General features: G+C 34.9%; 2 protein-coding genes across 4 annotated transcripts in view; one reads left to right on the top strand and one right to left on the bottom strand.

The window, feature by feature from the left end:
• The first annotated feature begins 11,318 nt into the window (after nucleotides 1–11,318).
• On the top strand, nucleotides 11,319–20,507 carry si:ch211-112f3.4 (EF-hand and coiled-coil domain-containing protein 1). The gene is made up of 8 exons (XM_067387795.1): nucleotides 11,319–12,352; nucleotides 13,640–14,207; nucleotides 16,994–17,100; nucleotides 17,743–17,878; nucleotides 17,974–18,091; nucleotides 18,190–18,288; nucleotides 20,210–20,279; nucleotides 20,362–20,507. The coding sequence occupies exons 1-8, from the start codon at nucleotides 11,776–11,778 to the stop codon at nucleotides 20,505–20,507; spliced, it is 1,821 nt and encodes a 606-aa protein (XP_067243896.1). The 5' UTR covers nucleotides 11,319–11,775.
• slc41a1 (solute carrier family 41 member 1) overlaps nucleotides 20,399–23,759 on the bottom strand; it is a 37,562-nt gene continuing 34,201 nt past the window's right edge. For all 3 annotated transcript variants that reach the window (XM_067387797.1, XM_067387796.1, XM_067387798.1), the window contains one exon: nucleotides 20,399–20,538. In XM_067387797.1, coding sequence (XP_067243898.1) covers nucleotides 20,512–20,538 — 27 coding nt within the window. In that variant the 3' untranslated portion in view covers nucleotides 20,399–20,511. The remainder of the gene's footprint in view (nucleotides 20,539–23,759) is intronic.

Genomic DNA, 23,759 nt, shown 5'->3' with positions numbered 1-23,759 from the left:
CAGCAAAATAGAGCGAATTTTGATGATAACTAACCAAATAGCCTATTTAAGTACTACCAAAGTAATTTCACTCGACGGCCATGTTTGAATCATGGTTTGAATCGCCTGTCGGGCATTCAAGTGCAGCTCCTATCTCTTTGAATGGGGAAACATAAAATTCTCCAAAGTTGTTAAATTTCATATTTGAAATCACCAATGAAATCTGACAACATCTGTCTCATAAATTGTGTTTCTAAACGCTCAAATCATGACAAAAAAACTGTATTTTTCCAGGCTGTATCAAGCTAATGCGCATGCGCAGTCGTAAATGCGCGTCTCTCGCGCGTTTGACTGTTTCTAAAGGAACCGGAGCTTCTAACGGCCGCTGCAGTGACGCAATGACTTTATCAATCGATAATTTCTTATTTAGAGGGCAGGACTTATGCTGCCATATTGCGCGTTGCACTTTCTTCTCCCATTCAAAACAATTCGAGTTACGCATCTTGTGTTATTCTAGTCTTTGGTTCTACAATAGTAATTTCTCGCTAGAAATGATATCAGAAGTGGAAAACGTTGGTTAAAAACGTACATTTACACACAAACTGACCAACAACAGCAACGTCCAGACGCTCAACTGTCACAGCATGGATCACACAGCACAGGACTGTGGAATAGCTATCAAAGGCAGCGAAGGATAGGCCTACATCTATGATGTCTTCAAAAATCGACCAGATGAAGGTAGGCTACCTCGGGAGACTTATACATTATTAATTTCAACTGGAAATATGCCATTTGAAAGAAACACAACACAGATTGAATGATTCTAATCATTAAAGGATTAATTAACTTTCAAATGAAAATTACCCTAAGCTTTACTCACCCTCAAGCCTTCCTAGGTGTATATGACTTTCTTGTTTTGGAGAAATATTAATAAATATCCTGACGCATCCGAGCCTTATGATAGTAATGCGAGAGAGCTGAAGAAAGTGTCTCCATCCATCATAAACATATTCCATGCGGCTCCACGGGGTTAATTAAGGCCTTCTAAAGCGAAGCGATGCGTTTATGTAAAAAAAAAATCCATATTTAACAAGTTATGAAGTAAAATACGTAGCTTCCACCAGACCGCATTTTTGTATTCAAATTACGTAAAAAACGGAACTGGGATCGTGTCAGTTCTGGAAGGCGTAGGACATACAGCGTACGCTTTTTGAAAAATACGGAAGGTGGTCTGGCAGAAGCTACATATTTGACCTCATAACTTGTTAAATATGGATATTTTTTCACACAAATGCATCGCTTCGCTTCAGAAGGCCCTTATTAACCCTCCGGAGCTGTTCATGATGGATGGATGTGGATGGAAACACTTTCTTCGGCTCATAATCGTTTGGTAGAGCATTACTGCCATTATAAAGCTTGGATGCGTCAGGATCAGCATCTTCGTCAGAAACAATAAAGTCATATACACCTAGGATGGCTTGAGGGTGAGTAAAGCTTCGGGCAATTTTCATTTGAAAGTGAACTAATCCTAAGTAACTTTATCAATTCAATATGCCTACTACATTTTTTTTACTACAAGAAAAAAAAGTGCTTTTAAAACCCCCCCCCAGAAGATTTATAATAGGTTCTTGCTTGTCATTCTGTGTTGGTCTGAAAAATATTGCATATCACAATTAATTTGACATGTCTAGCAGGAAACAATCCCTCTTAGGCATAGGTTTTCCTTTTCAGGGAGCATAAATGAATGGGCCACTGCACACACTGATGTCATGCTTTCACACTTGCAGATACACGTCTCCGTCAACTGTTTCCGTCTTTAGTCAGGCATCCTCAATTGTTCTTGAGGACTGGAATGTTGTGTGATTTTTCTGAGGGGGTTGGTTGCTTGTCAATGTATCCTGGAAACTCTGAACTTGTTTCTGAAAAAGCACCACTAGAGCGGTTCATGCAATACCAAAGAGTTGAGGAAATTTGTTTGCGCTCCAACAAAACGGAACACGCAATGAATTACCTGTGTTCATTTTAAAATAAACTAGACTATACAGGCGTATTCTGTCAGGGTGACCCAAGACCTCCACACCCAAGACAAATTCCCTTTCAAAGTTCATGTTGACACTTCTTGTGCAGTAAAGATTGTACTGGATTCTCTTTTTCATGCACACGTGCAAATATACATGCATACATACACTTTACATTTAGGCTTTCTATGTTAACACACGCACACACACATGAAAATCCTCTGTGAATAATTACCTGCACATGTACAATACTAAATACAGATGCCTGCTTGTTGGGTAATTTAACAAAAGGGAGACAGATGGGTTCCCAAACATATTCGTGATTGGCTCTTTCACCCCACAAGACTGCCGTAAAACTGACACTTCGAAAGTCACTTTCTTTACAGATGCACATTTGTCTCACAAAAAGTCCATTACAATACACAGATGGCATGAATACATGCATGGAATGTTTTATATATGAACAATACATAATACCTGCGTATGAATAATTCTGCTATTATGTTTTACTTTAATTAAAGTGCACTTTGTTTGAATGTAACAAGTAGTTTCTGCACTGATAGTTAACGGTGAATGTGATTTCAACAAGTACAATGTACCTCAAAATGTTTGTTGACCCTGGAACAACATTCCAAACAACCAATCAGATTTGAGGGACAAGTTTACAGTTTATGTCGAGTTTAGGCTTACAACCTGGGTTAGGTGCTTCTACATCAGTGTTATATAGTTTCCCCTCTTCCCTAACTTATGGGTAGGGTAAGGTTTAGGGTTACTCTTTCCTTTGTTTTCATGATTTGTTATCACAACATTTTTTATTTTGTCAAATCAACTTAGATAATTAATGTGGTTCAGATAACATAATATTTTGAGTTTCTGTTGATTAAATCAATCGCCTTCATTGTATTAACTCAATGAACTCAAAATTTTAAGGCAGCCAGGTAACTTTTTTAAGTTAAACCAACAATTCTTTTTTACATTGTAGGACTGTTTTTGCCAGGAATGTTGTTCCAAAATACGTTGATCCAGGAACATGTCTTACATTCCTGGCAACATTCCTGGCAAAATCGCGGTGACCGATAGTTAACTTAGCTCTGAGAACCGAAACCATATCAACACCCTAGAAACAGCTAAATATGTATGTATGTATATATATATATATATATATATATATATATATATATATATATATATATATATATATATATATATATATAAACTGCAATCTAAAAAATGCTGGGTTAAAAACAACCCAAGTTGGGTTGAAAATTGACAAACCCAGCAGTTGGGTTAAATGTTTGCCCAACCTGCTGGGTAGTTTTACTTAACTCAACTATTGTTTAAAAATTACTGTATTGCTTACTTAAAATGAACCCAAAATATCTTGAAAATTAACATTTATTAATATGTTTAATAAATGAACACATTTGAATAAATTTCATTTTAGATCGATTTTAAGTCAGCCATAGAGTAATTTTCAAACAATAGTTGGGTTAAATAAAACTACCCAGCAGATTGGGCAAACATTTAACCCAACTGCTGGGTTAAAACAACCCAATCGCTGGGTTTGTCCATTTTCAACCCAACTTGGGTTATTTTTAACCCAGCATTTTTTAGAGTGTAATAAAAAGGACAAAAGCATATAACAAAAATTACTAAAACTAAACTAAAAATATATCTAAAAAATAAAAGCTAATTAAAAGCATTATTAACAATATAATAGGACATAAATAATACTAAAATAACACTTCATCCACAGCCACCCTCGGCACAGGCAAGCACTTCACAATCAAACAAAAATCTATTTTTTTTTTTGGATTTATTGTTTTCTATGTACACTCTAAAAATGCTGGGTTAAAAACAACCCAAGTTGGGTTAAAAATGGACAAACCCAGCAATTTGGTTGTTAAACCCAGCGGTTGGGTTAAATATTTGCCCAACCTACTGGGTAGTTTTATTTAACCCAACTATTGGTTAAAAATTACTGTATTGTTTGCTTAAAATGAAACTAAAGTATATTGGAAATTAAAATGTATTAAAATGTTTAATAAATGAACATTTATTAATTAGTTTAATGAATATTAATTAATCAACAAACATTTATTAAATTGCTTATTAATAAATGTTCACCTTTTGATCATTATTGTTACCTCTAGTAATTATGTGTCTGATTTTTAATTTCCAACCTCTTTTGGGTTCATTTTAAGCCAGCCATATGGTAATTTTTAAACAAAAGTTGGGTTAAATAAAACTGCCCAGCAGGTTGGGCAAACATTTAACTCAACCGTTGGGTTAAAACAACCCAGTTACTGGGTTTGTCCATTTTCAACACAACTTGGATTGTTTTTAACCCAGCATTTTTTAGAGTGTATTGTTTGTTGAATTTATTTGAATACAAAATAAAAAATTCAAGGTCCTTTAGGATATTTTTAGCCAAAAATAGTTTCATTTTAACATTGTTACTACTGTATCATGTGGCTGTGCACCATTCCTGTAGCTGAAACAGCAAAAAATGGCAGTAGCAACAAGGTGATGAGGTTAATTCCCAAGGAAATGAACTGTAAATTGCTTTGGATGAAAGTTTCTGCCAAATGCATAAATGTAATCTAAATGTCTCCCAGTTTATTTCACAAAAGCTCAGTTCCATAAAAAGTGACAGAAGTGACATCATTAAAGCCCCATTCTGTCTGTGGACTGTGGATGCAAAGTTCTGTCGGCCATCTGCACTGCTGTCAGAGTTTTTATGTCTTGCTTTATGTGTCTCATCCTCCTCCTCCTCCTCTACACAGTCAAGCCCTGATGATTTTAAGCACCTCTGCTGAGTGTCGGGCCACACACGTCCCGCTTTAAACGGCCCTCCGGGTCTCTTGTAAATCCGCCAGAGCTGCTGCGGCTTCAGTCTCCTGCAGGTCTTTACAGCAGGAACAATGCTTGATTTAAAGGCTGGGGATTTTACTGTTCCTGCTTTAGCTATTTTTGCATGTGGCATCTGTTGTTTGCAAAGCTAAAGGTAGACAATTGCATTGAAGAGTTTTAAAGAGAAGCTGGTTCATGTGGAAGGAAGAGAGGAGAGGCTCACTAAACAGGTGACGGAAACACATAAGCCATGAATAATGAATGAAAGAGTAGCACTTCAATAGATTGTTTGCTTTTAAGTTTTTTTGCCTCCAGTCAGAGAGAAAAGTCAAAATGTAAATGAGTGGAATGAGTTATATAATAACACAACAACAAACAGAGAAAGAGCCTGAGGGGTGTTGGACTATAAGAGTAAATATATATATATATATATATATATATATATTGTTCCTGTATACTGTTCCATATATATTTCCGTTAAAAGCTTGCTATGTGTGGCCCAACACTCACTGTATAAATACATAATTAAAGCGGTGGTTCACTGGTTCTAGGCTTGTTTGTGTTTATGGGGCGCAGTTTAAAATGTCTTAATGCTTCGTTTAAAAAAAAAAAAAAAAACGCCATATTTTTCATATATTTTACCTTTATTCTACACCGGTTTCTATTGTCATTTGAATGGCCGGTTTGACTTCCTGATTCTGTGATACCACTCCCTCCAAAATACGCAATGGGCTCAGATTGGTTTGCTGGCCCAGTGTATTGTGATTCGCTGAAGCATCCGAAAACGCCACGCCCTTTACCATTAGTTGTTACATGTGCCTCGGTGGAAATGTAAATAATGGCGTTTATATTACCGTCTCAAATTGAGCCCGAATCAGACCCAGATAGCAGTAATGATGAATAGACCTTTTTCACACTTCCGGGTTTTTGGCTTCCGGAATGAGCCACGCAGTGTAAAAGATTTTCCGGTTACAGTGATAGATAGCCTCGATCAGAACCAGTTCGGGAATCAAAGTCGTTTTACGAATTAAATGTCTTGAAAATGTTTGAACGGTCTTGGTGAATTATTGGTGAGACTACAGAGCTCGCATTAAGAGCTAAATTTAATAAATAATTTGAAGTGATGGCGGTTAAACTGGTTATATTCTTCGTGTATGTTTGGCGCGGCTGTGCATTATCGCGCTCCATGTGCTGTAAAGACAGTGTCTGTGTCTAAACGTGCATACTATGTGACATTATTAATATTCAGTACTATTTAGGGTGGATAGTATGCACATAATGAGATGTATAGAGTGTTTTTAGCGACGTGCTGGGGAAATGATCGACTGGTAGATCCTGTATCACACAAGCCTGATCCTCTGATTCGTGAAGCAGGACTGCTCGCACCATGATATTTTCTGGATATAAACACTTCAGTCATCTCTCACTCATTTTCCTGTCATCATCATCTTAAAGTGTGTATTATGCGCAGCACTGTTGTGCTATTGCAACATGCAAAGACTGATAGTTGTGTACAGTGTGGTTTTGGAAATGATGTCTTAGTTTAATCATTTTAATCGATCAGGATTAATTATAACATATGCTTGAATGTGGGATGTGATGCCATATGAGACATGCTATATATTTTTTTAAAACGTAGCTATTAAACTCACGACAATATTATTTATCTCACGACTTTATATCCCACATTAAAGTATATATTGGGAGTTAATTTTTTTAATTAATAAATTATATAAATGTTCGTACTCGTAGTACGTAATACGATCTGGGAAATTGCTGAATGCGTAGCTGCATAGCCTTTGCTGTATGACAGCTGGTGATATAAATCCATCTTCCGGTAAATTCGATCAACGGTCTGAGTGGCTGTATAAGCTACAAACAAGTAGAAAATAATTTATTTGTAGATTATACAAAAGCTATTTGGAAAACAGACAAAACAGAAAAGGTAAGAAGCGATATTTGAGAAAAGAGCATATCAATGTAATAGCCGTAGACGCATAGCGGAACTAACTTTACCCTGCGTCACGTGATTTCCGATTCTTGTGAAAAAGGTCTATTGAGCTGGTGTAGATTCTGGAAGCTGTCTTCCACGCTGCATCCAGTAGACAGTATCACTGATTATAATGGGTTCTGTTATCTATTGACGTGTCGCATCGCGCCATGCGCGTCTGGTGTAGACAACTCTTCCGCTTCCATAATGCCGCACAACATGTGTGTTCCTGTGGGCAGAGTTTATGTTAATTGCAGGATTTATGATGTCACCAACCCGAGAAGAAGCTTGTTGTAGTCCAAACCGGTTGCATTAAACTGCCATAACTTTAAAAGACAATATCTCCGTTTACATTGAACTTTCAGCGCTGTAACTTTGCAGATTTATGCTCATGCAGCAAAATTACACACTAACTAAAGTTAAAAAAGTGAAATTGCAATGAGCCACCCCTTTAATTATAATAATTAGCATTATTTGAGTTCCTTAGCCTTAAAAGCACCTGATAAATGCATAAATGCACATGGCTGTATATCACAAAAACATGGAAAAATGTCAAATTGTCATGGCAATAATGTGACTTTTAAAGTCTTTATACACACCTTTTTCTTTTGATTTGGGGGTGAAATATGAACCTGATTATTTATCCATATTATGGCTTTGGCATCTCGTACAACTAGTACACCATAATCTCAAAAAATGCCATTCAGGTTCAGAAACTGAAGTCCATCTTTATTGCAGAAGAAGTAAAACTGTGTACCCTACGAAGTGTATACTATGCTAGAACACAAACATGAATTTAGTGTCTTTTACAGGCTGTTGTAAACGCTAGTATGATAAGGAACTGTGTGGAGGACTGTATGCATTTCAGTTCTTCTAGACAAATCAGTGAATTCCACATCGCAGTGGAATGCCTGCACATGTATGCTTAAGTGCTTCTGAAATCAAAAACATTTGATATCTAAATCTAAATGTTATCAGCTGAATGAGCGCATGTCATATATCATGTCATGTAACTGAGATCTCTACTCAATTGTTTAGACAGCGATGAATTGCTTGTGCTGAGAAAAAGACTTGTCTAGAGTTTCAGAAGAAAGTCTGACATCCTTAAGAGGAGGTGGGATATGTTCTCAAAGACCAAATCTAGGTCAAGGAAGGGTGTGATAAGGTGTTGAATGTGCATGAGCATTGGTGTGTCTAATACCTGCTCATACACACACCTCTAACTTGCATTGAGTTGGAGCCACAGAAGCACATATGGACTGAACAAAAGCCAAGATCCCAAACCCATCAATAGAGCAATTACCTTCCAGAAACATGGTCTGTATCTTCTCCCTGTGGCCCTTTGACCCCTGACACCTCTCCTCTTATTATGGCAATGCCTTGGGCTCGAAAAACCTTTCAGTTTCAAATAGGCTCCTTTCAACTAAAGTAAACAAGCTTTAGAAGAGCAGCTGCAGGTTTGGATGTGAATGGCTCAATGTGATTCTCTATTGATCTGGGGGAGTTTCATTTTCCATGCACAGCATTGCAATCCCATTTGCCTAATGATGGCTCTGAAAATCAGAGTAATCTGAAAAAGATTACAAAGAATAATCTGTCAAGTGAAATGAAACACCGATTTCATGCATCATTAGGAAGCCTATTGAGAGCATTAAATCTGAGAGTGGCTCTTGAGCCCTGGTCATTAAAGCACTCTCATCACTCATTCAGTCTGTTTGTGATTAGCTTTTGTGTTTTGTTTAATCTTGGCAACTTCTTTTAATGTAAAGTGTGGTAACTAAATGTTTCCTCAAATCTATTTCCAAACACAAGAGGAAAACAATTAACAATGCTGACGTCTTACCTGTTGACTACCTTAAGCAGGTGAACAGGTTTCTGGATAATCTTTAACTGAGTTTGATGTGGGATGTTTGCTGTTCTTCAGATTGTGGGCCAAAGAAACTGTGTATTTATTCTTTGGTTTTACTTGAGCAGAAAATTCCAAAGATCAAAGGTAATTTTTCAAAGCAATAGGTCTAATTAAGATAAGCCAACGACTATAATCTTGCAAAACAATATCATAATTAGTGGTTTTATCATGGATAATGGATCAGTAATTAATTAAATATGATTTAAAATATCATAATTACTCATGTTTAATAAAGAAAACATGGGAAAAAAAAGTAAAACACTTTAAAAACTGCATAGCAACACAGGTAAAAAAATATATTTATTGGTTTTATTATGGGTAATGGGTAAATAATAAATAAATATTATTTAAAATATCATAATTACTCATGTTTGATGAAGCAAACATGAAAGAAAAACTTAAAATACTTTATAAACTGCATAGCAACAACCTGGCAAAACTGTGCAAAAATATCATATTATTGTTTTATCATGGGTAATGGGTAATTCATTAATAAATATTATTAAAATACCATAATTACTCATGTTTGATTAAGCAAACGTGAAAGAAAAACTTAAAACACTTTAAAAACTGCATGGCAACACCCTGGCAACACAGTGAAAAAATTATATATTTATTGGTTTTATTATTGGTAATGAGTAATTATTTATTAAACATTATTTAAAATATCACAATTACTCATGTTTAATAAAGCAAACCTGAAAGAAAAATTTAAAACTTTAAAAACTGTATAGCAACACCCTGGCAACACAGTGCAATAATATCATATTGTTTTATCATGGGTAATGGGTAATTCATTAATAAATATTATTAAAATACCATAATTACTCATGTTTAATAAAGCAATCCTGAAATAATAATGTAAAACACTTTAAAAACTGCATAGCAACACCCTGGCAACATAATGCAAAAAAACTTCAAAACACCATGGTATTTAATAAAATAATATCATATTTTTAAAATATGAATAGTGGATAAATGATGTATACTACAATTCATATAATTTTTTTGATGGTGTTTGATAAGCCAGACATAAACAAATCCCTCAAAACACCCTACCAACTGCATAGCAACCACTCATGATTGAGGCAGCAACATCTGCAGTGAAAGCACATGTAAAAACACTTTACTGCTACATTTACACCAGACAAAGGCTAAAACTTATAGAACGAATTTCTCACTGAAGTATTTGATGGAATTAATGTACCCTTTTAGGTTGAAAACACAATCATGCCTATGATCCATGACTGACAAAATGATGTCTGCTGTTCTGTAAAATAGCTCACTGTCGGTGGAGTCTTGACTTGTCTCATCAAGACCTGACAGAAACCAGCAAATGTCTGATATCTTGATATCTCACATATAGATGGACAATCTGGCGCTGCTCAAAAAGATATAACACGATGCAAGTAGATTTAAGACATAACAACAAAAGTAGGACTGAGATTTACTGGTGATTCACCTTCCAGAAAAAAAAGCCAACCCTGACGGGCAACTTTAGTTGCACCCACCTTTTAACAAAAGCACTTTTCTCTGAGTCACTACACAGAAAAAAAAATACAACATGACACATGACGGAATGAGCTCTCAGGTGTAATTGTGGGAGTATTTCCTGTGGGATGACAGTATTTGTCATGAACTAAGATGAGAGGCTATTAAGGTGAGGACAGTTATTTCCGGAGACACTGACACAGGACTTTTGTATCACATGTCTTTAAGGGTCTTTTAGTTACGGGAAGTCAATCTACTGTAAGTTCCAGTCAAGAAACCAAAGCTTGTGACTCAAGCTATAGGCCATTTCCTGACTGTCCTTACATAGATAAGTATTTAGTGTCATAGATAAACTGATATGTAGGAGACATATGATATGTAGTATACACATCTATCTATCTATCTATCTATCTATCTATCTATCTATCTATCTATCTATCTATCTATCTATCTATCTATCTATCTATCTATCTATCTATCTATCTATCTATCTATCTATCTATCTATCTATCTATCTATCTATCTGTCTGTCTACAGAGAGAGAGAGAGAGAGAGAGAAATTGCACAAATACAGACAAACACATAAGTTTGGTTGCAAATTATGCAAAAACTCCAAAAAAAAAAAAAAAAAAAAGAAGCTTAATTTAATTAATTATTTTGTTCATTTAAGGCAATTTTATGCCAAAATTTTCAAAATGTCATGAAATGTCACAGATAATACATAATTTAAGATTGAAAAACATTGTATTTATCATATACCCATATTTATGCACAGCATATATATATATATATATATATATATATATATATATATATATATATATATATATATATATATATATATATATATATATATATATATATATATATATATATATGTATCTTTACTTTTGTTTCTTTTCATTATTTTTTCTTGTTCTTATTTTATTCATTTGGAATTAAAAAGCGTCATTTTATGCCTTCCATGGACTTTTATCTGCTTTTTAGGCTTTGTATGGAACATAATTTCTATAGGCTACATCTATGGGTGTAACCTGTTTCACTTCAGTCTCTTGTAAGTCAGTGAGTCACGCTTGAAAAGTCCCTCAAAGTGATCTCTAAACTTAGATAAAAGCTGCCATTTAAAAGAGTCCACACTACCTGTATTAAGTGTCTTTAAGCGCCAGAGAAGATCGCTTTCTTGGTCGTGGTCCAAAAAATCCTCAGTCTGAAGTGAGCTGTGATTGGACGGATATAAAAGCTTTCACGTGCCATGGAAACACCACACACACACACACACACCTCTGTCAACCCAAAGGGTGGAGTGGGTCTTTTGAAGACGCACACAACCACAAACCCTGAAGGAAGAGGTTGAGGAAAGAATTTGAAGTCAACAATACATTTTAGATTAAGTTAATAATTTGTTGGCGAAACATTGGCACTGTAATGTAAATCGTTACCTTTTATATTCATATCTGGCAATTTAGAGCATATGTTGCAAATACACAGCTGTTGTCTGAAGAAGGTGGACATGTAGAAACGCGGGTGTTTTGTGGATGTCTTCAGTCATGCAGGTTTCGCGGATCCGCGCGGCGCGTAAAAGCGAGTGGCTCAAATGCGCTCTCGCGCACCACTTCAGTCCAGATCCCTGCGTGGAAAACGAGATCGTGGTTTTGGCTACCGGCGTGGACCAGTATCTCCAAGAGGTGTTTCATCACCTGGCCTTTTACAGCGGTGATGATCTCGTCTCGGATGAGGACTTTAGGAGTCTGTGTTTGGTTTTGGGGATTCCCGCGAGCGCAGAGACTGGGAATGGCACCTCAGAACACCGGGATATTTGCGGTGTACTTCCTCGTGTGCTTAACTTCAAAGAATTCCACGCACGACTATGTGGTTTTTTCTCGCTTAAAGCGCAGGAAAGGCAGACTGGAGCTCGACTCCCGGTCAGTGAGGAGACCGAGCACATCGAGCGCGAGATCAGACTCCGGTGTCCCCGCGTCCGGAGGAGAAAGTGCGTCAGTTTTGACCTGTCTGCCGATCATCAGAACCGAAGGAAGTCAGTGAGAAGATCCGGACACTCTCAGAATCTGGATCATTTGCAGAGTTCTGCTGTGGAATCCACGAAAAACGCAAGTAAGACTTCATACAGACACACCTGAGCTGTCAGGACAGGTGGACCAATTTAATAGCTGCATTTTTCCATCCAAGAACTCAAGCCTTAGGGGACATTTTTAGCCTTTAATGATAATTAATGAAGATTTATTTACGGGCGGAGATGTATTGTCTGTGCTATCCAGAAATTGCTTATATATTAAATTTAACGTTCTATAAACAAATGTATCACCGCTTTAACAAAAAATATTAAGCAGCACAGCTGTATTTAACATTAATACTAATGTTTCATGAGCACCAAATCAGCATATTAGGATGATTTCTGAAGGATCATGTGACACTGAAGATTGGAGTAATGATGCTGAAAATTCAGCTTTGATCACAGGAATAAATTACATTTTAAAATATATTGAAACAGAAAACAGTTATTTTAATTATAATAATATTCTACACTTTTTATTACTGTTTTTACTGTATTTTTACCAAATAAATGCAGCCTTGCTGAACATACTTCTCTGTATACTATTAAAGTAAATGATAATAATCTAAATAAAAATAATTTAAATCACTTCTCTTCCAGTGCTTTACAAACAAGCAGAATAATAATTTAGTAATATCCTATTATTTATTATATTTAACATTTATTGATTAGTTTATATTTACACAATTATTATGAAAATCACTTATTTAATAAATACTTAATAAATAATTTATAAATTCCCTGAATTAATTTCAAAGCAAAAAGCTGGTAAAATTGAACATTTACTAAATTCTAAATTTAAAAATGTACTAAATTCTAAGTTTAGCCATTACTGACTGTTTTTATTTAAAATAAGTAGTAAAAATTTTTTAAAGACTGATAATATAAAATGTAATTTTAATGTATATTATTTTATACATCTAATAACATACAATAATTGAATTATATTGTATCACATTTAGTAAGAAATTAACATAATAATAAAATAAGCAAACAAGCAATTATCATATTTATTAAAATAATTTAAAATATAGCTACCTTATCCCTGGTTTCACAGACAAGGCCCAAAGCTAATCCCAGACTAAAATGCATGTTTGAGCTGTTTTAACTGAAAGCAACTTGCACTGAAATATCTTAAAATATATCATAGTACCATTGTTTTGTCTCAAGATAGACACCAATAAGGTTTTTTTTTTTTTTCTAAGGCACATTTGTAAAAGCTACTTAAATGTCCTAATTGAACTAAAACCTAATCCTGACTTAAGCCCTGTCTGTGAAATCGGGCCTTGGTCATTACTGAAGCTCTAATTCTACTATCTTTATTGCAGTAGATATTAACCCTCCGAGGAGATGGCAGGACCAGCTAGAGTTGGAGAACGCCAGTCTGAGGGAGCTGGTGGAGGACTTGCGTTCAGCTCTCCAGAGCAGTGACGCGCGGTGCATGGCACTGGAGGTGGCGTTACGCCGAAAAGACGTGCAACCCCAACAACACACTGCTGGTGGAACCCCAGAGAGACAAGACTGCAGTGCTGGGGGCAAAACAAAAACACGACAATCCAAACACATGGAATGCGACTCCAGAAGAAGCACTAAAGACCTCCTGCGAGAGCTGGAGCTGATCCGTGCTTCACGTGACGGACAGCTGGAGGAAGCCATGAGGTTTAACCAGAGGTTAGAGGAAGAGCTGATGGCAGCTTATGGAGAGCTAAGCAGGATGCAGGAGATCGTGGACGGTGTCAGGACTGAAAACGCACGGATTAAGAAGAGGACAGAAGAGGTCAGAGGGTCACTGGCTGCAGGGTTGGAGGGTGTGAGGGCCTTACAAGACCAGGCCAAACAAGCTGACCTGCTCCGAGAACGAGTCCAGAGTCTGGAGAACCAGCTGGAGAAGTTCAGGTAGATCTTTTATTCATCAAATGCTGTCGTTTCAGTCACACATATGCATAACTTTACAACAGTTCAAAAGTTTGGGGTCATTTTTTTTTAAAGAAATTAATACTTTTATTCAGCAAGGATGCATTTGAATAGATCAAGTACAGACATTTATGACAGAAGATTTATTTTTCAAATAAATGCTGTTCTTTTGAAGAACTTTCTATTCATCAGAGAATCCTAAAAACAAATATATCACGGATTCCATAAAAGTATTAAGCAGCACAACAGTTTTTAACATTGATAATAATAAGAAATGTTTCTTGAGCTGCAAATCAATCATCATATTGGAATGATTTCTGAAGGATCATGTGACACTGAAGACTGGAATAATGATGCTGGAAATTGAGCTTTGAATCACGGGAATCAATTACATTTTAAAATATATTGAAACAGAAAACAGTTATTTTAAATGTAATAATATTACAGTTTTTTTTACAGTATATATTATCAAATATTGCAGCCTTAGTGAATATAAGAGACTTTCAAAAACATTACAAATATTTTGAACTGTACTGTCTGAGTATTATTAAAGATATAGGCTAGTTTAACCAAGCATGAAAATTCTAATGCTTTCTGAACTCTTTCTTCTTTGTATGGACAAAAAACCAAAAACATTTTTCAAAATATCTTCTTTTGTGTTCCATAGAAGAAAGAAATGCATACAAGTTTGGAAGGACATTTTCATTTTTTTTAATTAAAATGATTTTACTTAATGTTTTATTGTTTGCCACCATTTAATACTGGAATATTGGAATTTCCAATAAAGTAAATTTAATTAAATTCATCAAAATTATACAATTATTCTGAACTAGTTCACTTAAGACCTAGTCGCACAGATACATACATAGCATAGTTCTGTCATGAAACTCTAGATGGCACAGGCTGATAGGTCCTTTACTCAATCTGCTTGCAATCACATCATTCTCTATAGGGCACAGCTGATTGGTTCCTGCAGTATTAGTAGCCAATGAGCTTGCTGCTCAACCTTCAAATACTTGGTGTGCATTTGCAGCGCGCTTTCAGAAACCCTCCACCTTCCCCAGCTCCACCTGTATAGATCTGCTACGGGTAATTCATGTACATTATATTGTACAGAAGCAGCATGTCTTACTTGCTCACAGCAGTGTGTCATGTATGTATCGGCAGGTCTTGTACTTGCTCTGTAGCAGCAGCAGGAATAACAGCAGCAACATATCAACATTGTCATATACCTTTCCAAGACCCAGAGCAGACCACAAAGGCGTTCCCAGACAAGAAACCATAATCAACACAAAATCTTGCATAACTGTGAGATTTTTTTTGGATTCTGGCTTGAGTTTGTGTTGATGAGTCAAGGACAGGGGTTGGTTATGACAGATTAGTAAGGAGCAGCGATGAAGGGCATGTCACAGACATGCTTGATTTCCCTTTGACAGATGTTAATGACCTGCCTTAATAACACAGGACGGCACGGTTTCCTGCAAACGGTTATTACTCATTTGCTTTCAAGTGTGAGTATTACAGCAAATCATTCAAAGCCCTTATTACAGCATCTAACTCTACATGTCTTATTATATCCTGTGGGGAAGGATATAAGGTCCAGACACGTGTTTAAGCAGATATGTGTTGGACAGTCAGAGATCAAAGACGTTTATGCTGATTTTTACACATTTGTCTCTTGCGTATATGAACATAATGAAGTCAAATAATGCAAAGATCTCTGAGAAAAGGTGTAAAAAGTACAGAGAAATGTGAAGTATTTCGTGGCTTTAATATCCGCATTTAGTAGCATATGTTAGTGTACTTCTACAAGCTAAAAAGGTTAAGTGTGTAAAAAAGAAAAAGAAAAATCTTAAAATCTTTAAAATCGACTTCTGAAATTAAAGGGATAGTTCACACAGAAAATGATAGTTCACCCTCAAATTGATCCAAACCTGTATGTGTTTCTTTGTTCTGTTGAACACAAAAGAAGATATGCTAGTATCAAAACAGTTGTTGGTCCCTATTGGCTTCCATAGTAGGAAAAAAAATTCTATGGAAGTCAGTGGGGACCAGAAACGGTTTGGTTACCAACATTCGTCAAAAAATCTTCTTTTGCGTTCAACAGAAGATAGACATGAACTTGAGGTTGATTAAATGATGACTATCCCTTTAAAAGATGGTTTTTGTGGCTGGTTTTCATATTAAATTAACTTCAACAGGGAATGTGTAATTTCAGCGCCACTAGTGTCACAAAACTAAAAAATAATTACTGTTTTTACACAGGTTTCCTGAACTGCCTTCTGTCTCTGTCTGCAATTTAGTATGAATTACACAAACCAAAGACTAGTGCTAACATACTGTAGCAAGCTTCAGTAATCAACTAAACTTCTGTGTTCTTAAAACCATTTCCAGTATGCATTAAATGGCCAAATGCCAATGCTATAAATCTTTAGCTCACATTAACCTTGCAATCAATCAAGTAGATGGCTGGCTTTCAGATGCTGGTTTAGCAGATTAATATCTGGGTTAATATTTCATTATTTGCATCACAGAGCGGTGATGTAACGCTCATTCCTCACCTGGAAAAGCAGGTCGAAACCTGCTCAAAAAAATCCACACAGACTGCAGGGACAACAATCAAACTTGTTCATGCATCAGCAGCACAAGAAATGCAGAACATCCTCTTTCAGTCATGTGATATTAAACATTTTGATGCCAAAGACCTTGATTCACCTGCACAGATGGTTATTTGATCATGTTTACAGTGTATTATGGCTTATTCTTAGGGCCCAGTGCACCTGCACAGAGCTGAATATGAACAGAACCGAAATAATAGTTGAACCATGTGGGTCCGGATTTCCTGCCCTCCATGATGATGCCCTCATGAGAAGAGGTAAGGAGATCAAAAACCAAATCATCAACTAGTCTTCTTATTTGGATCATAAGACATATAAAAGGCAATGCCTTTATTGCTTTGTATGGCAATAAAAAGAGACTGATATCACTATTTTAAAAACATTTGTGCACAGTATACATACTGTCAAATAGTATGGCTGCATCCTAAATAGCATACTTCTCTACTATATACAGTAGTAGGTGAAAATCGCAAACTTCTCTACTATAGTGGGCGAAAAACAGTATGTGACAAAATAAGTATATCTGATATACATAGTATAGTAGTATATACTTATAAAACAGTAGCCAGATGACCTACTACTTCCGGTGAGATTCTGAAGTGTGCATATGATGGACACTTTACAATCCCGTGAGGCCACAGGAGAGGATTTGTGAATGTCAGTGAAACAACGCAACTAATGCCTTTTGGGTCACGTGATAATGACAACATAGTACATCCAGATTACATTCATACTGCACACATTCATACTATATAGAACATAATTTTTAGTGGTCGCAAAGTACTTACTTATTCAAAATAAGTACCTACTCAGGAGAGTATGTGATTTGGGACGCAGCTTATGAGTCGCATTAGGCAATCCATTAAAGGCAGAAGTGGTCATGTGATGTCTCTGTGCAGAAGAAGGCCTGCAGAGGTCAGTAGAGGGTCGGGCAGCATCAGATGAGGAAGAGGAGGAGAGAGGCATGGATGAAGGACAGTGCTGCCATCTGGAGGTTAAACGGCTGATTAACAGATTACACAGTTGTGCTAAAGGGTAAATATATCATAAATATTAAACAAATCAAGTCTGTAATTTCCTTTCTGTGCTTTTTGGCCACAACACATGGATGTTTACATGTTCTTCTACAGGTGTCAGAAAGCTGCGATCTGTAACTGGCTTGTCTCTCAGAGCTCCGCTCACAGCAAAGAACCTAAAGGGCGCGTATGGATTCCTCAAGCGGAGGAGAGGGGAAATGAAACCGAAAAGGTGAGAGTTGAAGCTGAAATTATGATAATGTGTTTACAGGATTGTCATCCACCGCATCTTCTCTAATGAACCCTTGCCTTCTCTGTCACGTACTGCAGATGAAGCAGAAAGAGGTGGACAGCTTGAGAGCTCATCATTCACTGCTGGAGGAGAGACTGACTGATGCGCTCTCTTTACTGCTGCAGATACCACATAAAGTGAGAATTAAATTAAAAATATTTTACATTTTATATTTAATCAGATTGAATTATTTTTATGTTTAAATATATAAAATAGTATCAAATACTTGACATTTCATTTATTTAAACATTTCAAATATTTAACATTTAATATTTAATATATATATTTTTAGCTTATTTATTTAAAATGTATATATATATATATATATATATATATATATATATATAAAACGTAATATATATTAAAATAACATATTTTTATAAATATTTTAATATTTATTCACAAATATTTAACATTTTATATTTAATCAGATTGAATAGTTTTTTGTTTAAATATATAAAATAGTATAAAATATTTAACATTTAATTTATTTAATATTTAATATATATAATATATAAAATAGTATCAAATATGTTTAAAATGTAATATTTTTTTACATTTATTTATATAAAATACATATATATATATATATATATATATATATATATATATATATATATAATATATTTATATTAATTGTAATATATAAATATATTTATATATAAAATAACATATTTTTATAAATATTTTAATATTTATTCACAAATATTTTACATTTTATATTTAATCAGATTGAATTGTTTTTTTGTTTAATTATGTAAAATATTTATATTTATATTTATACTTATATATATATATAATATAATAAAATGTTTTATATTATAAAGTTAAAACCTTTATTATTTAAACATTGTCAGCTGAACCCTAAAAATATTTACTTAAAGTATCCCCAAGGTTTTAAGTTAATATTTCAATAATTTAACAATATATTTGCATGTTCACGATTCTCTGATTTTTGTTAATGGTCACATGACATGTAGGTAAACACATGAAATATGTCATCTTTTATTATTTTGATTTTGTTTTAATTTTATTATTTATTTGTTTTAATTGTACATGTTTATGATTTAATTAATTATTAGCTTTTTGTCAACTCGCAAACCCCCTGCAGGTCCCTTGCCAACTCCAATTTGGAAAATCCCTGATTTAAAGGTCCAGTAAGCGAAATGGTATTGAAACTGGAGCCAATCAGCAGTAAGGGGCGTATACACTCATTAGGGGGAGGTGTTTGTGAATTGGGGGGTGGAGCTATCAAGATGGGGGTGTGATCGTGGGCGTGTTTGTTTTCGTGATTTCACATATCAACAACGTTTCTCAGAAATCGCTTACTGCACCTTTAATGCATTGAGGTCAATCTACTAAAGCTAAACATATGAACATAAACATACATTATTAATAAAGTCCCAGAGTTTGTAAAAAGCAAATAGTTCTATATATACACATGAACGATCACATGAGTGCAGTAAGACTCATCAGCAACATCACTGAATGTTTGTTGTAGCCTAATCACGTGCTTACTGTATACTTCATACTGTACATTATATAATGAAATTTCTTTTGAAAATATGTGAAACAATATGCAAAAACGTGAAATAAACAGCACTATGCAACATTGTTGTCACATGCCCTTTCAATGTTCTTTTAGCATCTTATGGTTAATTAGCACTTTTAATCCATTTTGTGTACTAAAGTCTCAATGTTTAATAGTCAAATCAATAATGAGTCAAGAAAAAGATTAAAAAATTACCTGCTTAATATCACTTCCTGTTCATTCATCACACTGAAAATGGAAGGTCAAGTCATGCACACTGCATTGTGGGATATATTGTTCCTTTCAGTGTGCTTTGTTTACTGCACATTTTGGCAAATATAGTGCTCTTTATTCTATGCATACAGAAAATGCAGATACTACTAACCGTATGCATACTATGTACTGCAGAAATTATATAGTAGAATGCTTTTCTGAATAGCCAGTGCTTGATAAGCATTGATAAGTCCACACTGCCACCTAGTGATTCAATTACGTAATGAAAACGTTTGTGTTCTGACCCCTGATAGAGAGTCTCTCGCCGGATCTTGGGGAAAATTCTGATCAACACACTAGATCTGTGTACCAGAAAAAGTCACGGTAAGCTCTGCCTGTATGTGTTTCATTTCATTTCTTTTCTTTTATCACAAACTCCTGGATAAACTCCCATCCTGTCCTTCAGACTGCACTCCAGTGTTCCAGGTTGTGGACACGCTCTGTCAGCAGCTCCTTTCCAGTGACCTCCTGGACGGAGGAGAGGAGGTCAGCGTTGGGTCACGACCTTCTCATCACCCAAACACGTCCAGCCCCATTCTGATGTCCTGCTGAGAGCTCACAAATGTCCCACTAAGGACACTTTCTATGAGGGTACAAATTGGTGTTACATAATTTTTTACTCTTTAAATAAAATTAAAAAAAAAACACAAATTGTTACTAAAGTTATTGTTAGAAAAAAATATCAAACAAATGTTTTTCATTAATTTAGAAGAAATAAATATCTGGTGCCAAACTTAGCTCCTGGTGACAACTTAATTTAAAATAAATCTACAACCCTGTTACCCATTCTGGGGTATATATATATATATATATATATATATATATATATATATATATTTTTTTTTTTTTTTTTTTTTTATTATAATTTATTATTTTAAATTTTAAAAATGGTATTTATTTGATTTTTAAATGTTTATTTAACCTTTATTTCTAGAAAATAATGAAATGCATCACAAATCAGAGTTTTCATTATGGTAACAGGGTTGTTATGTGTCATATCAAATGTCATAAAATGAATTCACTTCTTTTAGAAAACTTAATTTACACATTTCTGGCCCCATTTTGTACCTTATTTGTGGAAAGTGTCTTAAAGTCACCATGAAATCAAAATTGACATTTCCTATTTTCTTATGAAATATTGCAGTATTTATTATAAATGATTTATCCGCAAATATATTTTTAAAAATGTATGTGCCCTTGTAATCTTTAATCAAAATAACTTCCCCTCCCCCTTACAGCGACATCCCTTCTCTTCTCTGATGATGTTCACTGGCGCGAGGGCGGGGCAACCTGTCACTCACATGAGATCCACCAATAGCAAGCCACAACCATCCAATCAAGTCCCGCCATACATTTTTTTTCTTGTTCGAGAAGCTTTCACTTGGATATATGTCACAACAGGGAAAAAAAGACTATCGCAACTTCTGATTCATGCAGACTTTAACCTGTTCTTCTGTAGGGAACATGTGGTCACATTTTCTCAAATCTGAGTTCTGGTTTTTAAACAATCCAAGCAGAAGTGTTTAATCGTCTCCTGAAATCTTTCCAATCGTTTACCCTTGTTACGTGCAAGACATGAATAGGTGCACATTATAAGACGCTTTAGAGTCCAGTCTCACTGTGGTGTTACTGTAATTTCTCGGCAAAGCACTTAATCCGTGTGAGAAGTGTTATGCTCTCATATGATCCTCTTACAAAATGATTTTTAACAATTATATTTATGCTATGAAATAATATCTGTTATATTTGATAAAATAAAAAATAACTTTTTTTAAGAAAACATTTGGTGCATTTTGTTGTGCGTGTGTTCATGTGGTGAACGTGTCGCTGATATCAGTATACTTCATACTGTACATTATATACTGCAATATATATATATATATATATATATATATATATATATATAGATAAATATATATTTATATATATATATATACACACACACACACACACACACACACATATACATATATATATTTATAACATTTGGTGCATTTTTTTGTGTGCATGTGTTCATGTGGTGAACGTGTCGCTGATATCTGTCACAGTAGCTCAGCCATGATGTCATTCCATGTGACACAGGTCACATTTCCATTCCCCGCTGCTACAGTGTGTCGGCTCATTGGAGGACGAGATGAGGCGATGTGAATCCTTATGAAACGAGTTCAGAGAGCTTCATACATTTGGTCTTTAATTGGAAAGTAAAAAAATAATGCCACTTGATTTGATATTTTATTATCTAATGCAATGACTTTTAACTCCGTATATAAGGCCTGACATGAAATAATAGTCAGGAGGGGGAAAATTTTTTTTTTTTATAAAATGTAATGGTAAAAAAAAAGTTTGCATTTTCAGTGAGTACCATATTTGATACATCAGGCTTTTATGGCTCATGATATAAAAGAATATGGAGGCCTAAATGAAGAAAATTTGAAAATTTGTTGCAGATGTTTTATATATATATATATATATATATATATATATATATATATATATATATATATTGATACTCACGTTTTAACATGATTTTTCTTATAAGTGATATATGGATAATCAAGTAAACCTAAGTGTTTGTCTTGTAATATTACTAACAACTTGATAAAAATCATTAAAGCCTAATGGTGATGTTTCTTTGATACCAAAAGGCCTTTTACTTGCTAAAAACTAAACCATCAATCAGACGACAAAAGGCATGCAGTGAATCGTGTACAAAGGGTTTTTCAGCATCATATTGACAATATAGAGGCCTTAGAAATTTGCTTACCAAATATGATACTTTAGGCTTTATAGAGTTAAGTGAGACTTAAATGTCTAAATACTTCTTTTTACATCACAAATCATATTATTTAATAATCATATATCTATATTTGCTGCTGTATAGTTCTTTTGTTTAGTGTTGTGAAGATCCAATCCCAAACATCTGTCAGATTACAAAGAGCCTCAGTGTGTGAGTTTGTCTCGGAGCGTCTCAGGCACAGTGTGTTCTGAACCCTTCGTGTGCAGAAGAAACTCTCAAACAATATTCAAGTCATTCTGACACTAAAGTCAGTTCTCCTGGGCTACTATCATTTTCTAGAAAGATCTTGACGCTTCCTCCTCCATCCAGTAAGCCCCGGCCTCATTCTACCCTGTCCGCTCTTATCCTTGTCAATCCCTATTATTCCTATCCCGATCTGACTGAGCCGCTCTCATGCTGGAAACAGATCTGCTGAGTTATGCATCTGGATGATTTGCTGAAGTCTTCCTCTGTATTATGAATGATAAGGATGAAACACTGTCTCCAGAAACTCTGATAGATGAGGAACAGTTGAGTAACACTGTAGAAATTTACAAACGCAAGGTCACTGGGATTGACGTCAGCTGAGACATGTCAGACGTTCACTTATCAGACATTTATCATCTTGAAAAAATGTCTCAGTTTTGACATTGATAATAAGTTATTAGTAGTATTTACAATACTGTTGAAAAAAGTCAGCAAGATTTTTTTTTTGAATGAGTGAAATGAATAATTAAAGCTGCAGTCCGTAAATTCTTTTGATTAAAAAATGATCCAAAATCAATTTCTGAGCAAGCACATGACCAGACAGTGTTCAAACTATCTCTTTACCTTAGCCTGATTCACAACGTTAAGCTTAATGATATTGTTTCATAAAAATGTTTTCTAATATAAGTGGTACTGGAAGGTTTCCGCCGCAAATTCGACCAGGACGCCATTCACGTCTGTTTACATAAATAAGTAGTCAGCTAGTAGGCGATATGTGAGGATGCTGCCTCTTTGCTTTTCTCACAGCAGCTGGAATAATT

The sequence above is a fragment of the Chanodichthys erythropterus genome, chromosome 6 (assembly GCF_024489055.1).
Source record: "Chanodichthys erythropterus isolate Z2021 chromosome 6, ASM2448905v1, whole genome shotgun sequence".
In the NCBI taxonomy this organism is placed as follows: domain Eukaryota; kingdom Metazoa; phylum Chordata; class Actinopteri; order Cypriniformes; family Xenocyprididae; genus Chanodichthys; species Chanodichthys erythropterus.
The sequence above is the reverse complement of the archived record's forward strand: the minus strand, read 5'-3'. Positions and strand labels throughout refer to the sequence as shown.

What these genes read in the sequence shown, in the direction of transcription:
- si:ch211-112f3.4 (XM_067387795.1), top strand. Translation starts at nt 11,776, where the DNA reads ATGTCTTCAGTCATGCAGGTTTCGCGGATCCGCGCGGCGCGTAAAAGC. An exon ending in GGAATCCACGAAAAACGCAA is followed by an intron (nt 12,353 to 13,639) that starts GTAAGACTTCAT and finishes TCTTTATTGCAG; the next exon opens with TAGATATTAACCCTCCGAGG. An exon ending in AACCAGCTGGAGAAGTTCAG is followed by an intron (nt 14,208 to 16,993) that starts GTAGATCTTTTA and finishes GCTTATTCTTAG; the next exon opens with GGCCCAGTGCACCTGCACAG.